We start from the raw sequence: 21,540 nt of genomic DNA on the forward strand, positions 1-21,540 counted from the left end.
ATGGAGGATGATAGCTGCTGCACGGAGAGTGAAATTCACCTATGTTTGCTTCAATTTATCAACTTCTTCCTTCTGCTCATCAGTGGATGCTGCATAGTGTTCCCCTAGACTCTGAAGTTTCAAAATAATTGGTTCATCAAATGTTAAAATAAATTTAGATTGAAATGCTGATGATCGATGAGGGGGAGGGGTGGGGGGTGTGGTATGTATGAATTTTTTTCTGTTTTCTTTTTATTTCTTTTTCTGAATAGATGCAAATGTTCCAAGAAATGATCATGATGATAAATATGCAGCTATGTGATGATATTGTGAATTACTGATTATACATGTAGAATGGAATGCTCAAAAGCTAGGAATGTTTGCATTTGGTGTTTTTTGGTATTTTAAAAAAAATTTAAAAATAAAAAAAAAAGTTAAATAAAACTTACTTTCTGAAACTTCAGGAAAAAAAAATAGCTCATTCATACAGTTCCTGCTAATTCAATAGTCATTCTGGTGAAGGGACTGATTCCAGGAGTTTCCTACACTGCTATCTTTCCACAGTCCTCTTGAAGACATTTTTGAATGTCCAGGGGAAAAAAACCCTGCAACTAGGTCTCTTCATTCCCAGCCCTGATAATAACTATATTAATTTTTAATCATTTCCAGCCACACCGACTCTTCTAACAAGGATGGACTGGTCAATCTGAACAGTACACAGACTTCTAAGCCCTGATCAGTATCTACAACTACATATTTTAGTCACATCTTAACAATTCTGTTAACCGAAGTAGGAAATTAGATTATATCCAGATTGTACTCTTTACCTTTTCTCATTCCCCTGAAAATCTATCGTCCTTACCCTTTGTTCCCCTTTGATGTTCCCATTTCCTTTTGATCCTGATAACGTATATAAACTTGATTCTTATAATCCTTTGGGAAGGCAGAGTTGAGACCGGGATGTCTCCTGTCTCCACTGGCTATTAAATCACTTTCCTTTTAGACCAACACCAGGTCACTAGCCATTCTTACAACATCAGGCAAAGACCCAAGATCCACAGGGTTGAGTCACCTTCACCAGCAGAAAAATGGAGTGTGGGCTTATGACCAGAACATCGGCAGTTACCGAGGACTTAAGCTCATGAGAAAGCTGGGTTTGTGGTAGTGAAGGAAGGGATAGAGGACTTGGTATATCTTTGAGGTTCTTAATGGGATGGCCCTTTCATTTCTTAAGCTTTTGTGAGAGTGATATATCGTTTTCCTTCATCTTGCCTCTCTTTCATCTTCAAACATCTAACCAAATCTTGATGGACACGAGGGTGGTGAAGGGCCCAGAAAACCATAGATCAACAGGATTGGAAATACTTGAACTATTAAACTTGAGGGTACATATGCTAGTACATATTCTTGGTCTCTTCAAATATATGGAGGCTGTTGAGGAACAACAAACTATATATCTATATTTAACTTTCAGAAATAATAGATGAAGTCTGTGAACACTGAGTATCTCCCTAAAGAAAAGAGTACCATTAATCAGTAAATTGCTCTCTTTCCTGAAATTGCAAGGCTTATCATTATTATAAATCACTTCAAATGTTGTGGCTTATCATATTTCATGATTTTGTGGGTCAGGAGTTTGGGTAAGGGTTGGCATGGTATTTCTTCTGCTTTAAATGGTATTGACTGAGATCACTTAGTGGTATTCAGTTGGTGGAAGGAATGGTCCCAAGGACTCAAGAAGGCTTCATTATCATATCTGATGTCTGGGCAGTGAAGTCTGGAAAATTGAGCTCAACGAAGACTGTTGATCAGCATATCTACTTGTGCTTCTCAGCTTGGTTGTCCCAAAGTGGTTGAACTTTTTCAGGCTTGATAAAGGCTTCCATGCAAAGAATTTCAAAGGACAAGAAGTGGAAGCTTCAACGTTCCAAAGGCATATTCCCACCAGATTCCAGTGGTCAAAATAGTCTTAGAGTCTGCATAGAATTGGGGGGAGAGGTCTAGGACCTGCACTTCTCTCAATGGGAGAAGTGTCAAAAATTTTGTGGTCAATTATAATCTGCTGCCTTGACTTAACCAAGTCTACATCTGATTGTCTTTTTTTTTTCATGTTGTACTTTCCCACTCTTTAAACTTGCTCACACCCAGAGAGAAGAGAAAAGAACTCTTTGTATTATAAGCATTTGTTTTAACTAATAGGAAATAGCCATTAGGACCTCTTATGTTTGAGTTTGTTTCAGGGCTTCTGAAACATTGCTTAGATAATTGCTTAAGTCAGAAAACAATGATTACTGTGAAAATTAATGGGAGTGAATCGTATCAGCAGCAAGCTTACCAAGCATCTTTTTTTAAAGGTCTTTTGTCTTTAGAGATAGAAAATGCTTAGTGTAACTCTTGGCAGTTGAGGTAAGCACAATTTCCCTGGTCTTTTTTTCTGCTGCAATTAAAGTTTTATTTTTACATTTTTTATGTGTTTGTATTTATAAGGTGAATTAAAAAAAATTTTTGGTCTTGTTTTCATTCTTCTATAGAGATCTAAGTGATTGTGAAGGTAAAACTGAGTTTGAATGATATGAGGTGATGAAAACAGAAGAAAAAACTTGTCCTAAGGTAGGAAGGAGCATCTCCAGAAGCAGCTAGTTCTCTAGGCTAATGAGTAGAAGAGCTTTACCATTAAGACAGAAGTGAGCCCGGCCCAAGGGCAAGATCATGCATTTTCAGTAACCTGCACCTGCTAATTAATTACTCTTGCTCGCTTTAAGGGACTAGTCAGTTTCTATGCTTCTCTCTGTTTTTTATACGGACAGTCCCCTACATCCCACTTCCCCCTCTTTATCCACTTGGGCTTTGTTTTTTCCCATCCCTGAATACTTTGACCTCAAACCGTCTCACACCTCCCTTGCTGATTTTAAGCATTCTGCCCCAAATCTTCGTCTTGTCACTCCTTGACCCACATGAGTTTTTAGTTCTGTGTTCTATTTGTTTGCTAGCCATCTCCATAGGTCTCAATTCCACAGCACAACTCAGAAATAACAAATTCTTGTTCCTGGAAGTACTCCAACCTTGATCCACACCTGCACTTCTGGCCTTGTCTCCTGTCTCTTCTCGTTGGTTACTCACCAATCTTACTATGAATGGATTGATGGTTAGATGGATGCTAGGGAAAAATGATGCATAGATGGTTGGAAGGATGACTGACCCACTGAATAGGGGGGGCGATGGTTGACTGGCTGAAATGGTAAATGGGTGGATGGTTGGGCTGGTTAACCATTATCTTTACAATAACATTGGATGGATGTTCGTAAACTATAATCTTCCATCTGGAATTTTGTGAGTTTTGATTGCCAGTGAGTCCAGCACAAATCCTGTTCCCTCCCACATTCCTATCATACATTTTCACATACTTTTATTTGTTGTTATATTATAGCCATTGGTTTTAATTCAGCATTATTAAAATTCTGGAGAGGAAATGAGACCTTTAAAGAGTATATAGCATATGGGTATTCTGAAATCTGAATTTGTTTTCATTGTTCACTCCCAACACAATTTTGATTTGTGACTTCCTGGGCCTTATTAGTTTCTTTATTAATAGTTTGGAAATAATTGTTTACCTCTTTCACAAGGTTGATCTGAGGTTAAATTATTTGTAATATTATTATATTTCAAATATCTACATACATATGAGCGCTATCATCTTTCTATATCTATGGATCTATCTGACTGTCTGTCTATCTATCTATCTGTTTAGCTATCTATCTATTTATCTTTCTATCTATGTACTATCATCTTTATTCCTCTCTGTAATTTTGTGTGTGTCACTGTTAAGGTCTATTTGCCAAATCCCCTAAAGGAATCTTCTGGGAACAGTAAGAATTGTTACTGTTTTTTTGTCATTGAAGCTCTAAATACAAATAAGAAAGTGTTCAGTGGCATAGAGGGCTGGGACAGACCGAACTAGAATTCAGAGTTTTTGCTGCCATCTGAGACACACTGGTTGTTACCATTGCTAAAATAAGATATTTAGAGACACAGCATCATGACATACCATGGGAAGACCTGCTTTCAAAGGAAATGGGCTGGTTCTAAGGCAGGAATGGTGAATAAGTTTCATTTGAAGTCCACCTCCTAGCCATTGGTGGTAGCTGTCTGGAGTAATGCATCAAGAAGGATTATAGGGTCTTAAGTGAGCTGTGGGTTCACTGATGCCTGCCATTTAAATAGGATTCCCTATACATGTTTGCCATATATTTCCCATCTCTAGCCTGAAATCTTAACTAGTCTTCATCATGATGGTTATGCATGCAGGGTTGTCCACTTATTTTCCATAATAATTCATGAGCTCCTTTATGGGAAACTATCTATGAAGATTTTGCTGTTTCTAGAGGCTTGTTTTTGAACTAAATATGCAAACTTCCTCCACCAATGAATGTGGTCAATGACATGTAGAGAGAAAAATGAGGAAAGCTAACCCTGACACCAATATCTATTACAGTGATTTTCTTTAAGGTTGAAATGTTTGTCTTCCTATGTAGGATGAGTTGTCTGCTGCTGAAACAGGATAGTTTTTTGAGCAGTTGTGCTTATTATTGTGGTATACTGAAAATTAAGAGAGCTCATTTCTGTGCAGATGCAAACATAATCATACAAATTTTATTTTAAGTTTCTATTACATTCTAGTTAATATGAATATACTGGGTCAAGTGAGTTTAATTGTCTGGCAGAAATGCATTTCATCTTAAAATTGGGTATTGGAAGGCTTAGCAAATGCTATGAGATTAGTAAATGGAGTTAGGTATGATGACGCTATAGAGGGCACCAGCTAACCCTTACGGATTCCTGGCAATGAAAAACAGTCTCAGAAAACTAGAAATGAAGTTATAAGGACCAGAATATTTCATTCTGGCTTTTCCTCCAGCTTTCTTTCCACTACCCCTATTATTCTTGCTAAGAATAACAACCTCCTGACCTAAATCATACCCTAGGCTTATCAATGGGAAATTTAGACCATAAATCAGCCTTTCAAATAAATATCAGGTAACCTTGTCTCCTGGAGTCTTGACGCATAATACAAATGATGTCCGCATTCTCTGTCATTTGGGCCTGAACTAGCATGGGCTGTTGCCGAGGCTGAGCCCATATTACTTTTTGACACTTGAGTGCTCAGCAGAGATCTCAAGATGGGCAGTTGAAGGACAAGAGAGAATTAGTAATTGCTCGTCCTTCCACACATCTGGTCACTAAATCTGCCAGCTTCTCCAATAGGATGGGCTTATTCTTGCTCTACAAAAGTACCTGGCCCTGGGTCACTGTGTAAAAGAGATGGTTCCAGAGAGACAGATGATGTATAATAACAAATTAAGGAGATTAATTTTACACTCCTCTTGTCCCCAATCAGCTTCGTTAACTTTGTAGTACTGCAATCCAAAGGGGGTTAAAGTAAGGGATACCCACTCCTGCTAATCAAGCCACAAGGTGACATCTATAAAATGCACCATAAAATTACATTATTTAATAGATCTGAGTATTGCACCTGCTTTCTTTTCTCCTCTTAGGTGATTAAGTTTCTCACAGATGCAATTTGTTAATATGGGGCCACATCTTCTCACAAGGTAAATCTGGGAAATTTGGCAGGCAGTTGCTTTGCTGCAGGTGCAAGATGAAAGACCTTTCCCTGGCTTTGCCAAGAAAAAAAAAAAAGATCTTGTGCTCAATTCCTGGGGAAAAAAAAATATTCTGATAGAGGGTAGCGCCTGAATCCAAGAAAGGGGAATAGAGTTCTAGGGTCCAAATCATGTGAATCCGTCCCTTTTGGGGAGTATGTCAACCCTAAAAGGCTGAATGGGGAATCAGAGTCTTGTTTGAACAAATCCCCCCACTAAGGGAAATCCTCTGATATTTGGAGCTGCAGCCATTTGCAATGATAAATGACGACTTTTACTCTGATGAGCTATGAGAGCTTAATTAGAACTTAATTAAAGCTAATGCTTAGAATCCTTTGAAAGCTGGAGTGATTAAAAGCTAACTTCCATGCCACATAGCCTGAGTTTGGAAGAGTATGCCTGTGAAATACATGGCATCCCTTCTCTGAGGACCTATTCGGTCTTGTCTGGGTTGTCACATCTAATTAAAGCAAGAGCTGACTATTTTTGCAGTAGAATTTCCTAAGCCAAGAAGACAAGGTGCTGAGAGTCTGGGTCCATCTCAGCCTCCTGCACATTTACACTGAGGGTCGTCTCTGGATCGCCAAGTCCAGCTCGCCATACACGTGTCTCAGGGAGTCACTGGTCAGGCTGGCTATCAGCTTCCGTCGGCCTGGGACCCAAGGCCGACATACTTCTTCCCACTGCACAGTGGAATTGGGCTGGATTTCACTGAAAGGAAGGAGAAGGGAGAAAAGGTGTTACTCTCCAGCAAGGCAGATCCAATTCCCATCCTTGATCATGAAGCCGGAGAGGCCCTGCTTAGGCTACTTGCTTTCTTTCTCTCCTTGTATAGTAGCTACAGCTGACGAACCTGGTTGGCTGATTTGGTAAATTACAACCCAAAGAGGCCCCTTCCTGATGATGATCTGTCAGACCCAATGAGTGAAAGTCTCATAGGGTCATGGTTCCTTCCATTTTAATGTGTCCACGGACCTCCCAGGAGATATGGTCTGTCCGGGGTGTGGAACTGTGGTATAGAAGAGTGGATTATGTACTCTGACAAAAATAGGTTCTTAATCTCAATCCATGCCCTGTGGGTGTGCACCCATCGTAAATAGGGTCTTTTTAATTTGTTATTTTTAGTTAACTTGTGGGCAACTGAACCAGAGTGGGCCTTAATCTAGCTTGCTGGTTTACAAAGAGAAGTTAAAGAAAGCCACGTGGAAGAGTCAGAGGCTGAAAATCAGCAGATACTGGAAAAGTCACAAGGAGAGAGAGACCGCCATGTGATAGAGAGAGAGATGCAAGCCAAAGAATCTCAAGGGTTGTGGCAAGCTAGATTTTGAGAGGAATGCTAGATTTTGAGGAGAAAGCCTGGCCTTCCTGGTGCCTTGATTTTGGACTTCTAGCCTCCCAAACTATGAGCCAATAAATTCCAATTGTTAAGCCAATCGCTATGTGTTATTTGTCATAGAAGCCTGGAAAACTAAGCCATGGGGTAAGGTCCACACAGCCACAACCAACCAAATTCTGGCTTGCCCCCAACCTCCCACATTAGTTTAAACCATGAGAGTGACCTTTCTCTGCTCACCTTTTAGCACTCTGGTTCCCTCCTGGGATTAAAGTCCCATCTGAATCTCCTAGTTAACTTGGATGAGGGCTTGACACCCTAATTAGCCTTTGGCAATTTCCTTGGGTACCTCATTCCCAAGCCTAACACCTGGAACATAGCCCTACCTGCTGCTATCTGACTTTGGAATATAACAGATTCTCATTATTTGCAGTTGTTATGGTCTATAAATTCACCACAAACACTGAATTAGTGCATCCTGAACTTCTAGGAAGAAATACAAGGATCTTCTGTTCACAATATCTTTATCAACTGATCAATACATAGACTTATTTTATGTGCCTATCTGCTTAAAGACAGCTTATTTTACATACATTATTGATTCATTAGCAGTGAGTGCACATCTAACAGCACTGTAACTCATGCCTGAGGGAAGCTTATCTAACACATATATGTTCTCCGAAAGTAGTTTTCTTACATTTAGAAATACTAGACAGCACTTCAGCGACAATGCTTGGGAACTATTTTAAACAGTGAAATCAACAAAAAGCACAGAAATGCAAGAACTTGGTATGAAATATATTGTGGAAAGGTTACCTGTTTAGTGCTTGGAAGCTAACAAGAAAGCAGAGTACTACTTTGTATGATCTCAACTGCGAACGTGTGCGTCAAGCACTTCATATTTTAGCCACTCTATAAAAGTATCATGAGTATGGACTTGGGGCTAATGAATTTTAGCAAGTAGGCAAAAAATGACAAATACCAAATCTGTGAATAATGATCAACTATATCTTCATGCCCTGTAATTTGCAATCCTATTTCAACCACTGAATTGGATACTTCTATCCATAGGCCATTCTGCTCCTTGGATGATGCCAATGACAGAATCCATCCAGAAAAATGGGCTATCCTTTTTCAGCACTAGGAGTCTCCTTTACTTCCCCAACCCACGTTCCGGGTGTTTATAACCATCATGGCCAAGCCTGCTCGAGAGAATGAGCAAGTATGATCAGGTGGGGTTTAGTTTTCTTGGGGTGTTTCACAACCTGTTTTATATGTGTGAGCCCCATGGAGTAGATGCTATTCAACACATTTCAGTTAAGAAAAATGAAAGATCACAAGACTGGTGTGAGATTTGAATCCAGGTTTATCTGAGTCCTGAATCCAAACTTATTCTACTAAGGTACACTCTATGTCATACTCCATCCTTTCAGTCATATGTCTTTTATGAACTCTGTGCTTGCTTTTCCACATATTTTATTCCTCAAGCAAGACACAAGAACTTTCTTTCAGTGCCAAGGATTTCTGCTCATTGAGGATTTCTGGTGTCCGCTCTCCAGCTTGTATAGAATCTTGGGCCAGTCCTCCCCTGGAGGAATGGTGGGGAGATTAATTGGGGTCACCAGACATGTCTTGACCAGAGAAAAAAAGGACTTGGCTATTTTCATGGGATTTTTGAGGCTGAGCTTTCCAGACCGGGAAGGGACTGTAGATATCATTTGGTTGTATCACTAAGTGCGACTTAGTCGTTATCTTCTCCTTTTACAGATGAGGAAACCAAGATTCTAGGGAGCCCGAGGAACCTTCCCAGGTCTCATAACATAATGATCCAGATAATGGAAGAATGAGAAGTAGAGCCAGCTGCTCATTCTTTCTAGATTTCTGATAATACAATAGAGGGCATTCTGCTCATTCTTTCTAGATTTCTGATAATACAGTAGAGGGCATTCTGTTTTGAATTGCATGAAAACCTGAACATCAGGAATCAAAACAGAGGGAATTTAAAAAGTCTTGTCACCCAGCAGAAGAGCTTCCTGCATCCACCTAGAGCTGGCTTGCAGCACCATCTGCTCTACCTGCTGTTGTGTGATGTAGTGCTTGCTACAAATACAAGTAGTTCACATTCTCAAAGTAACTCTGTGGTGACTGAAATTGCTGTCCGCTGAATTGTACAGTTTGGAGTGCTTAGAAGCACATGGACATATTGATATATATATATATATACTATGAAAAATGCCACATTAAAAATGATCTTTTATACTATGAGATAAATTTGGTTCCAAAATGAACACTATTTCATGTGGGGTTTACTTTAATGCCTCTAACTGCCTGTCAGATGGAGCTATAGAGAGAAAAGCAAATTGGAGTGAAGGTATCATTTGCATCTTAAAAAAGCAAAGACATTGCTATTTAAATAATGTGCTGTGACTGTGCCTGTAGAATGAAATATGATGTAGTGATTAAAAGCATGAACTTTGGAGCCAGAAAACTTGGGCTCAAATCCTGCTTCTCCTACTTCCTAACTCTGTAATCTGCTATAAGCCTCAATTTTCTTGTCTGTAAAATGGGGATAATGCATTGCTTGCCTCCTAAGACTGATGTGAAATTTAAATGAATCTGGAAAGAGCCTGGCACCAGGATTGGTATGCAGTAAACTTTCAGTAAATGTTTTATTTTCTTATCTGTTTGACAAAGGAGTGGTTCAGCTGCTTCTTTATCTTCTACCCTCAGCAGATTTATTTGTCATGTGACAGAATTGACAAACTTTGTAGGTTATAGTGACATTTGGGCAAGGGCAATCCTTGGGCTGTATTCAGCTGTATTCATACCAGTGTAGGAAACACTAGCTGTGTGGCTGGGTTAGTCAGCAGCTATAGATGGGAAAATCAGCTAGTACCGGCCTCAAAGCAGTGCTTATGATTTTTATTACCAGGCTGAGTTCCCCAAATGTGGTCTTGGAAGAGGGCTGGTGTTGGCGTTATTATGCAAGTGTGGTTGAATGTACATGAATGCTTGTCTGAATACATAAGAAATCGGGAGTTCTCAGTTCTCCCTGGGATGGCTCAGATTCAGAGGACTGGAAAGGTGAGGAATAAAGGATTAAGAAGGAAGAGGGAATCAGTAGGGCCAGGTTCTGGTTTGTTTCTAATCCATCCAGCAAAGAAGGCATTACTGCCCTTAGATTGTGGATAAGCAGAGTACATTTCAAAGACATCTGGCTTCTCCTAGATTGCACAGTTGTCCATGGTAGAGCCCAGAATCCAGCTGGTTTGATTTCCACTGTTTACATCGGCACCCAGGGCATGGGTGTTTGTGAAGGAGCTGGGGCCATGGGAGAAGCTGAGGTCAGTAAAGGATGATGAAACGTTGAGGACAGTGGTCCCTTGGGAATACTGAACAGGGTGCTCTGTGCTCTAAAGGAGGAAAGTACTGTGGAACGGATGCTGTGAACAGATTCCATAGATACCCAAGTGAGGATTCAGGGACCAGGTAAGGCCCTTCCCTCTATATACCATGGAGAACACCCAGTGTGCCAGTTTGATAGTATTATGTACCTTAGAAAAGCGATGTTTTCATCCTGATCCAATCTTGTGGGAGCAGACATTTATTTTAATCCTGATTCAATATTGTAGGGTGGAAACCCTATGATTAAATTATCTCCATGGAGATGTGGCACATCCAATTGTGGGTGTTAACCTTTGATTATAGGGAGATGTGACTCCACCATTACCCTTTGATTATAGGGAGATGTGACTCCACCATTCCAGGTGGGTCCTGATTACTTTATTGGAATTCTTTAAAAGGAAACATTTTGGAGAGTCAGAAATGATGGAAGCCTCAGAGCCGACAGAAACTTCAGAGCAGAGCTGACAGTCAGAGAACAGAGACATGGATATTTGGAGATGCTTGGAGCCCAGCAGACATCATGGAGCCCACAGACATGTTAAGCAAGCCAGAATCTGGAGAAAGTCAAGGGGAAGCCAAGAGATGAAAGCCAGCTCTGGAGAAGTAAAGTAAGGAACCTCCACAGGAACAGAGGCTGAAAGAAACAGAATCCAGGAGCAAGGGACCAGCAGATGCCAGCCACATGCCTTCCCAGGTGACAGAAAGAAACCCTGACTGTTTCTTCTTGAACCAAGGTATCGTTCCCTGGATGCCTTAATTTGGACATTTTCATAGGCTTAGAACTGTAAACTTGTAACTTATTAAATTCCCCTTTTTAAAAGCCATTCCAGTTCTGGTATATTGCATTCTGGCAACTTGCAAGCTAACACACCTGGAGAACCAAGGAGCTGGGGTTACAGTGGGAGCTGTGGATTGCGGTGGTGGTGGTAGGGGCTGCAAGGCAGGGGAAGTATAAAGGACAAGTCAAGAGTGGTTCCAGACCCATCTGTTTCCTTTCATTTTAAATAGAGCCAAGGTAAAGGCAGAAACATGGGGCCATCCACCTGTAATTGACTCATTTGACATAACATTATAATTCAAAGATACCCTCAAATCAATAATCAGTATGTATTTCAGCTTGCTGTGGGTTTACATCCTTTAGGAGACACTCCCTAAGAAATTCCTCTCTCCCTCTCTGATCTGTGGCCAGCAAATTGGGGAAGGCCCTGCAGTGCTCTGTCTTTGGAGCTGCCCCAGGCATTGAATTTGATACCCATAGTCTAAAATGTCTAAATCAATTTGCTATTTGTTGACTTTTTTCCTAATTTTTTGTTCTCTATAAAATATAGCTGTATCAGCTGTTTGAATCAGTGATGTAAAAGCCAAGTCCTGTGAAAAATGCATTACACATGTTATCTAGATATGCAGGTATTTTTCAAACTCAGTAAATTGCTTGAATGAGCCAAGGTTTGAAAAGCACTGACCTCATCATTCCTTTCCTCACCTGTGAAAGGTGGATACTAAGAATATCCACTGGATATTGAATGGGGAGTAGAAAGCGTGGGATGAGTTAATATTTGTACTGCATTTAGAGCAGTATCTGACAATGGTTAAGTGCAAAGATGTTAGACACATTATTAATATTCTTAGTTTAATTTTAATTTTTAACATCATCACCATCTTTGTGGTTGTTCTTGGCATGGCCAGAACTCTCCGCAAAATAATTTGGGTAAGTAAGTTTCTCCCACCTGGTTGTAGAAACACATGTCCCTGTCCTTACATTAAAATGATGGATTCAATATAAATATAGGTTTTGAGACATTTTTAATACTTGTGCTATTTTCCATCCCTTCATTCTCTGTTCCCTTGTTTCCCCAAGTAGTCTACCAGAAACACTTTGTGAAATAGTTGTCTGCCTAGGGATAACTACCCCGAATGGAAACCTTGCTCTTATTCATAAAACCATCAACAAGCTGATGTGCACATAGATACCTGCACATATGCATGTCTGTGTCTGCATTTACCCACACAGACATATCCGTACAGCCAGAGAAGAGAAAAGAAAACCATTTACCCATTTTGATAAGTGGAGCAATATTAGAATAATCCTGTTTGCCTGGGGAGAGATGTTGTGATAAATGATTCTCAGTAATGTGCTGAGCCATCAGGAGACCAGTCATTTATCATCTTGAATGCATGCAGGCAAATGGGATTATTATTACAATAAACTTCAACTACCTATGGTTTGCCCTCTGAGTGTCTAGCCCTCTAGCCCTGTCCTATTCAAGAAACTTAAAATTTAAACCCAAATCACAAAGGCAGGACTTTTTTCTATCGAAATAAACCATTGAGCCTAATCATTTTTTTAAAGAGAAAAATGGATCTGTAAGATGAATGCTTTAACGTTGTGGAGGTAGCAAGTGCAGAAATAGAAAAGCTGAGAGTCTGTGGAAGCACAAGCTCAGAAGCATCTGAGATGGGGAAGAGCAGGCTTGAACCCCGAGTGGGGAGGGAGGCATGGCGCCATCTCTCTGGCTCCTGGTTCCAATTCCCTGCTCTTCAGCTTCTGCCTTCCCAGGTGCCTGGGGGGTCTCAGAGCTTTGGCTTCCAGAGCCTTCTAGGGTCCTGGCAGTGTTGTGCAAGGACTGGTGTGTGTGAATGTGTGCGGGTGTGTGTGTGTGTGGGGGGTGCAGGTGATTCCCTTGATCATCTGAGATCTGTTTCCTAGACAGGAATATTGTCTTGTAAAGGACTCTGTTTCTATAGAATTGCACTTTTTAGGAGTTCGGGTTGTTTCGTAGCTCTTGCACTGTCAGATCAGTTCTTGGAAGCAAGGAGGATGCTGGGATGTTTCTGATGACCTGACAATATGGAATTGGGTGCTGGCTGGCTCAGGTTTTGATAGTGAAGGTGTGTGTGTGTCTGGGTCAGGAGGAAACCGTCAGTAGGGCTGGCCACAAAATTCTAAGCTCAGTGTGGATAACAAATATCTTCTATGCCATTATCTTTCCAATATTTGGTAGTTGGGGAGAAAGAATGCTTCCCTTGCCTACAAGAGATTCCAGCCTGCATCTGGGTTCCCATAAGAGCTTGAGGACTTACCTTTGTATTCTATTGGCCGTAGACCTATGTTTTGGTGGTAAATTCTAATAGTACCTTAAACTAGGGTGGAGTTGGGACTTTGTGTCTATCTAAGGATTGGTGTCTTCCACCCTTTCACAGAGTCACCTCACTTTGCCCCACTCCAAAAACATCAGACATTGACAATAGGCAAAGCACCCGAAGACCCCACCTACCTGAAGCCCTATACTTCCAAAAGGTGGGTCAGTGTCCCCTTTCTAATGCTAAAAATTATCCTTTCCAGGTATTGGCCTGTGATCAAGGCAAGATTTTGGAATCTTTACATCTTGGAACAAGCCAGGGAGTTAAGATAGCTGGAGATTCTGATACCCTCACAGATAAGCTTCTGGGGGTATTGTTTGAGAAGGAAAAATTGGATACAGCAGCGGGCTGTTTGGAAGAAGAAACGTGTTTCACTTTGCTTGAGCGCTTCTTGCATCTGATTAGAGTGGGAAGGTGTGAGAATGGGCGAGGGAAACGGTCGTTTCTGACGAAAGCAGGGCTAGCTCCGCTGACCTCTTCCTCTAGCTGGGCTTGATTTCTAATTTAATTCTTTTTTTTTTTTCTTGCAACTTTCTTATTAGCACAGGAGGTTGTTATGTTTTGTGCTTGCATTTTTTTTAAAAGCACTCAAATTATTTTCTCTGTTGTTGATTGCAACAGCCGGCATAGGGCATTTCTTAAATGCTGGGGTGTGGAAGCAGTGGGCAATGTAATTGGAAAGAAATTCAGAGAGCCCTTGGGGACAAATAATTTGTTAAAGGTGCCCTTACCCTACAGATTCCTGAGTTGAGTGGGTGGGGGGCTTCCAAAAAACGGGGTTGGGGAAATTCCTGACATAGGTCACAAGACAGTTTCAATAGGCAGCAGAGATCTCCACCTTACTTTCTATGCCTCAGAAGGTCACCCTGCAGGAAATGTGCTAGATTGATTGATGCTGACAGAGACTTATTTGTGGTAGAAATGAAAGTAATAAACCTCAAAGATTGGGACCCATTCTGGGTGTCACACTTTAAGAGGGACCCTGACAAATTGGAGTGTATGGAAGAAGGAGGGTTGAACTGAAACGCTATTAGAGGCCAGAGAGATGAAGTCAGGGCTGAGATTCAGTCCTAGGTCGAGAATTCTTAAGGAAGACATAACAACTGTTTTCAAAATTTGCAAGCCATTAATTGGAAGAGAAATGGGTCTTATTCTCTGTAGGTTCAGATGACAGAATTCAGATCATTGGTAGGATCAAAAGATAGAAATACATGTTTTGTAACAATTAGGACGACCTGACCTCTTCCATGCCTGGCTTGTTAGGTGATGAGACCTTTGGCAGTAGAGGTCGCTGAAGCAGAGAGCTATGGAAAACAATATAATGCGGCTAGGTAGAAAAAAGGCTTTGTTTCCTTCATCTTAGTACAGAGCCTTGGGTCCCTTGAATGTGGACCCAAGTCTAGAATTCTCTAGGCTCAATTTGTTTCTACAGAAAGCAACGGTTCTGAAGACAAATGCTTGTGTTGGTAAAGTCTGTTTGGTGGGGTGGAAAGGAAGGATTCCATGAAAAGAGGCATCTCTCAGCACAATATCTGATCCATACTTAACAAATATGAGTAGAATTGATCTATGAGGAAGTAATGTAACTAAGAGCTAAGAATTAATGAATGATAATTACTGAATTATCATTATATAGATGTTTTTCTTTTCTTGTGTTTTCTAGAATATTGTAGACTAAGCCAAAATTTAATATTTGAAATTACTGGAACTCACTGAACTATGTCTTAGTCCTTGTTTATAATTGCTAGTATGATAATAACCACTCCATCTTCCCTTTTTGAGTCCATAAAAATTCCTAAACTCCTTAGACTCTGGAAGACAGGTTTTTAGTCCACTAGCCATCTGATCTCCTGCTTTGTGCTTAGCAATAAACTCTTTTTCTCTTTGAAACCCTAGTGCCTAAGGAATTGGTCATTTGAGCACATCAAGCAAAGAACCTTGCACTTTTGTTAGGAAACCAGAGTAGGGCATAATGATTGAACACTGGGTTCTGGAATCAGCCACCCCACCTCTGAAACTTGGTTCTTCTCTTATAAGCTGTGTAAATTGGGGTAGACCAATTGATCTCTGAAGACCGAAATTCCTCAACTACAGAGGGAAAATTATAACACTACCAATTTAGGAAGGTAGTTTTAAGGATGAAATGATAGAAGTCCATGTCAAACTAACCCTATATTTATATCATGCTACACAAAAATGGTCAATAAAGGGATAGTAGCTCTTCAGACATTTTCACTGTTGGTTAGACATAAGTTTAGAAAGGACCAAGAGGGAGATAAAGCTCATCTCCTATATCTTACTGGAACATCTTTTTCCTTGGTTTCGTTACTCCAGGACCATCCAGATACATCCAGACATTTTTCAGAGTTTCTTTTAAAGGATTGGTGAACTCAACCGTCACGACCATGTCAGAACCAACAATGGGAGAGCCACGGACCTGAAAAACAAGTGCAGAGAGAAGGTGGCTCATTAGCAATAAATGAAACCTCTTTCTGCTTTCCCATCTCCAACCTTTTTCAATTTTGCTTATGTTTCACAGTATTGTTATTTTTTGGCAATGGAACTACTGTGACGAGGATAACTTACTGCTTTGACTAGAGGATACATATTGAGAAAAAAATGGAAAATTACTAATTAGAATCACACTCTTTTTTTTCTCATTATACAAAACAACCTAATCACAGCATAGGTTAATAGCTATGGCCACTGGCTGCTCTTTGTCAGCAGGAGGTGAAATGCACTTGGTGTAGGAACAGCTGACTGTGGCTGGGGCTGCCAGGTGAACTCTGCTTCTTGATGGGGCTCAAATTTCCTGCCAGGACACAGGGATTCCCACATTCAAGTGGTCAAAAGCACTTTAGGGGACTTGTACCTTGTAAATTTTTGGCCATCTAGAAAAAATATCCCCAAGAAGGGGATCCTTCCTCCTCTAAAATATACATAAGATACTTTAACCTGTAGCCACAATATCTGGGTCAAGGAGGAATATAAGGCCATTTGTTGGCAAATTTACCTATAGTAATTTTCAGGTACTGAAGCACATCCTAGAAGAATAGGGTATTTGGCAAAGTGTGATGAGATGGCCAGAGTTCAATGCCACTTTCAAAACTTACTGGCAATGGGGCCTTGGGTAAGTTGCTCAACCTCTCTGAGTTTCAGTTTTCTTGGCTGAAAACCTAGACTGATACTCCTATAGGGTAACCTATGTAGAAGACCATTATTAATATTATTTTTTTTGTTGTTTAACTATGTGCCAGGCACTGTGCAACACATGTGGGTCTATCTGCTTTCCCAATACCAATGTAATGTGTTGGAAAATGGCCAAGCAGCTACAGGATTTGTTTGTTTGGGGGCCATGCGTACCAAATGGGTAGATTTGCATATTTAGAACTAACTTGGGAATAAGCTAACGATAACAGTTCTTCCCACTTAAAAAAAAGAGGTAAAACAAGATCATCCAAAGTCCTGATATATTATAGCTTATACTTCAAAGTAGCAATGCTCAGGGTGGTTCATTTTAATTTGCTTATATTTTAGCTTACTCTGGACTCCAATATCTAGCCAGTGCCCAGTAAAGGAATTTACTGGTTGTTTCAGTTTTCTGTATAACAACTCAGCCTTTATTCTTTAATCAGTGTATAACATAGAAGAAAAAAACAGTAACACGTGGAAATTAGGTTTTCATATGACTGAAAGCAGATAGAAAAGACATTTCCCAGAGAAGGGGACTCTCACTTAGTGATTCTAAGCTCAAGAATTAAATCTTACAGCTTTACCCTTCAAATTATGTCTATACCTAAGCCATATCTATGTCCATGTCCATGTCTATGGGGCTTCTAAAATCCATAAGAAGAATGAAAATTTGGCCAATTCCCCATGTTTGCTGCCATTTTAATCCTCATCTTTTGTGATGGAATGGGTAGAGAGCTGAGTTCACAGAGTTCAGGGCCAGAGCAGACGTTAACCATGCTGGTGACAATAGCAGGTACCTGTTAGTGGCAATGTACCATGTTCCAGGCATGGGGTGTTCAGCATCTTAACTGGTGGTTCTCAATCCAACATGCACAATAGGCTCACCTAGGAGAATGTCCCAAAATACTGAAGTCTGGACTCACCCCAAACAATTAAATCAGAATCTCAGGCTGTGGGGTCCACAATCAGTTTATTTTAATCACTTCCATTGATTTCTAAGGACCCTCAGACTTGAGAACCTCTGTTCATGTTCATTCTTACATCAGCTTATCCTCAATACTAAGGGTGTTTCTGTACAAGCTCTAAGAAACTTGGGGACAAGATAGTAATAATGGTTCTTCCCTCAAGAAGAAGAACTTCTTCTGGGCCAGGACTGTTTGTCTAGGCATTCAATTTTACAGACAAAAATACTGTGGTTCAGAGAAAGAAGGAAACTGCATGAGAATTCAAAGCCAGGCTGGGGTTCAAGTTCAAGTATTCGGACTCTAGAGCTTGCGCTCTAAAACATCTAGGCCAGGTGAGCTGGAAAAACCAACACAGCAACAACAAAACAACCAGAAAACGTTTTTGTACTCAGGTCCGATTGCCAGTTGAAGAGTCTGGTGGTTGGAAGCTGTATAGACCCTAGAAAAGCATGTTCTTAAGTCTAATCCATTCCTGTGGGTGTGGACCCATTGTGAATAGGGTCTTTTGAAAAGGCTATTTCAGTTAAGGTGTAGCCCACCTCATTCAGGATGGGCCTTAATCCTATCACTGGAGTCCTATATAAATGGAATGAATATAGAGAGAGGGAGAGACAGAAAGAAAGTAACAGAACAAGAAGATGAAAGCAATTTAACTCAGAACACAAAGGGAGAGACCAGGAGGTGCTGTCATGTGCCTTGCCATGTGGCAGAGGAGGCAAGTATCACTGGCAGCTCATATTCAAGAAGAAAGCATCGCCTTGATTTGGACATTTTATTGGCCTCCAACTAACATAATAAATTTCCATTGCTCAAGCCAAACCATTTTGTGGTATTTGCTTTAATCAGCCTAGGAAATTAAAACAGGGAGTAAGGAAGATTTTCAAATTGGCAGGGAGTGGCAGAGCTTTGAGCCATGAGACTGAGCATAAATAGGTTTCAGTGGGGAGGAGAGTGGTCAAATAATCAAACTGGAACATGTACCAGAAGTTACTCTTCTTGACTAGAGGGATCTGGGGAGTAAATGGATTGGCTTGGCTTGAAGGCTATGGTGGAGCCAATTGGCACTGTATAGACCAGAGTTTCTCAATTTTGGTGCTTGTGACATTTTGGGCTCCATAATTCTTTATAATCCTATGCATTGTAGGATGTCAGTAGCATTAAGCCATTACACACTAAATGCCAGTAGCACCACTCCCTAAGTCATGACAATCAAAAAAATGTCTCCAGACATTGCAAAATGTCCCCTGGGGGGCATAATTACCCCAACCTGAAAACCACTGGTACAGACAAATTTGCAAAATAGACTGAATTTTTCCCTTTCTTCCCAGGGGTGCTGACGTATGTCAATGCAGATATTGGAGTGCATGACCATAACACTTTACATAGTACCCTTGGTTAAGTTATCAGATGCAGCCAACATATTTTTTTCTAAATTGAAACTAAATTTCAATAAAACTTTGGATTTTAAAAAATATAAGATAAAGATGACATTGACAAAAAGCTCTCTAAATTGAAGAAGGTGGGCTGCTTTAGAAATGTTATTCGCAAAAATATTTGCTATAATCCTTTTAATTCTTCCTGGGAAAATATTTCGGAGGTATCTGTCTTCTCTGTGGCAGAGAACAAGTATGGGGTCACAGCTACTTAAAAAAAAAAACTTGACAGTAGCTACTGACCATTCCTTGACACAGACATACACAACGGCAAATATAAGATGTTGTGCCAGTTTGAAAAGGTTTATGTATCCTAGAAAAGCCATGTTTTAATTCTAATCCCATTTTGTAAAGGCAGCTGTTTCTTCTAATCCCTATTCAGTACAGTACGTTTGAAACTAAAATAGATCATCTCCCTGGAGATGTGACTCAATCAAGAGTGGTTGTTAAGCTGAATTAAGTGGAAATGTGTCTACACCCATTTGGGTGGGTCTTGATTAGTTTACTGGAATTCTATAAAAGAGGAAATATTTTGGAGAATGAAGGAGATTTCAGAGAGAGCAGAACAGAATGACACAGGCACAAGAAGAAGAGAGTCCACCAGCCAGTGACCTTTGGAGATGAAGAAGGAAAATGCCCCCTTGGGAGCTTCATAAAACAGGAAGCCAGGAGAGAAAGCTAGCAGTTGATGCTGTGTTTGCCACGTACCTTTCCAGATGAGAGAGAAACCCTGTGTTCACCACGTGCCTTCTCATTTGAGAGAGAAACTCTGAACTTCATCGGCCTTCTTGAACCAAGGTACCTTTCCCTGGATGCCTTAGATTGGACATTTCTACAGACTTGTTTTAACTGAGACATTTTCTTGGCCTTAGAACTGTAAATTAGAAACTTATTAAATTCCCCTTTCTAAAAGCCATTCTGTTTCTGGTATATTGCATTGTAGCAGCTTGTAAACTAGAACAGATGTAAATACACTACTAGAATGTAGCTTCAGGGGATTCATTCACAGACCCCCAAAGACTATTCATAGACCATTGGAGGCCCACAAGCTCCTACACTGTGTGTTATAGATTGAATTGTGTTCCCAAAAAGACATATTCAAATCCTACCCCCAGTCCTGTGAATGTGGCCTTATCTGGAAATAGGTCTTTGAAGACGTTATTAGTCAACATGAGGCCAAATGGATTCAGGACGGACCTTAAGCAATATGACAGATGTCCTTATAAGAAGAAGAGATGCCAGATTGTTCCTGCTCCAGATAAGCCTTGAAACCCACAGTTATCAGCCTCTCCAAGAACATTAACCAGTTATATTATTCTACCCCATGATGTCAACACCCCTTTTCAACATGAAGAAGTTAGATTGGTCATTGCCCAACTATTCTGAAGATTGAGAGAATGATCAAATGAAAGGGAGGAGGTTGTGCTAGTTTGAAAGTGTTGTGTACCCCAAAAAAGCCATGTCCTGTAATCCTGATTCAATATTGTAGGGTGGAAACTCTTTTGAATCAATTATCTTCATGGAGATGTGGTACACCCGATTGTGGGTTTGGCTTTTCGGTTAGATGGACATGTGACTCTGCCCATTCAAGGTGGGTCTTGATTAGTTTACCAGAGTCCTTTAAAAGGGGAAACATTTTGAAGAAATCTCAGATGCAAATTCTTGGAGAACAGTTGCTTTAGAGCTGACAGAGACATGGATATTTGGAGATGCTTGGAGTGCTGACAGAGAGAGCAGATGCCTAGACATGGGCAGAGCCCAGCAGACATTGCCTTGTGCCTTCCCATGAGATGACAAGCAAGCCAGGACCCAGAGTTGTGTTCCAGAGGAGCAAAGTGAAGGCTTGAGAGGAAACCACTGGCATCAGAAGCTGGAAGCAATGAACCAGGAACAAGGACCAGCAGACGTCAGCCATGTGCTTCCCAGACTGGCTTTTGTTGAGCCAAGGTATCTTTCTTTGGATGCCTTTGGACATATTTATGGTCTTAGAACTGTAAACTTATAACATGATGAATTCCTTTTATAAAAGCCATTCCATTTCTGGGATATTGCATTCTGGCAGCTTTAGCAAACTAATACAGAGGTGTAGCAGAGAAATTAGGGTTTAACAAATTATTATCTCCACTGACTCATTAAATAGATATTTTTTAGTTTCTAGTGTATTAGAACAGCCAGAAGGAAATTCTTGAATTTGTGGAACTGTAATCCATACTATAATTTGAAATTTGCTGTATAAATAATTGTTAAACTGAGCTTTAAAATTTGTCAGTTTTCTGTATATATGTTATATTTCACAATAAAAAATGTTTAAAAGAAAAGGAGATGGGGACACAAGCACAGGCAGACACAGGGAAAAAGGCCATGTGACAATGGAGGCAGATGCTTCTACAAGCCAGAGTGCCAACAATTGTTAGCAAACCACCAGAAGCTTG

At 40.4% G+C, this 21,540-nt stretch overlaps 1 protein-coding gene across 3 annotated transcripts in view; it reads right to left on the bottom strand.

Annotated features, from left to right (window-relative positions):
• Nucleotides 1-4,607: 4,607 nt before the first annotated feature.
• F13A1 (coagulation factor XIII A chain) overlaps nucleotides 4,608-21,540 on the bottom strand; it is a 182,753-nt gene continuing 165,820 nt past the window's right edge. For all 3 annotated transcript variants that reach the window (XM_077143620.1, XM_077143618.1, XM_077143619.1), the window contains exons 14-15: nucleotides 15,819-15,955; nucleotides 4,608-6,350 (exon numbers count right to left, since the gene is read on the bottom strand). In XM_077143620.1, the coding sequence (XP_076999735.1) occupies nucleotides 6,197-6,350; nucleotides 15,819-15,955 (291 nt within the window). In that variant the 3' untranslated portion in view covers nucleotides 4,608-6,196. The remainder of the gene's footprint in view (nucleotides 6,351-15,818; nucleotides 15,956-21,540) is intronic.

Source organism: Tamandua tetradactyla, chromosome 25, assembly GCF_023851605.1.
Source record: "Tamandua tetradactyla isolate mTamTet1 chromosome 25, mTamTet1.pri, whole genome shotgun sequence".
Taxonomy (NCBI): Eukaryota; Metazoa; Chordata; class Mammalia; order Pilosa; family Myrmecophagidae; genus Tamandua; species Tamandua tetradactyla.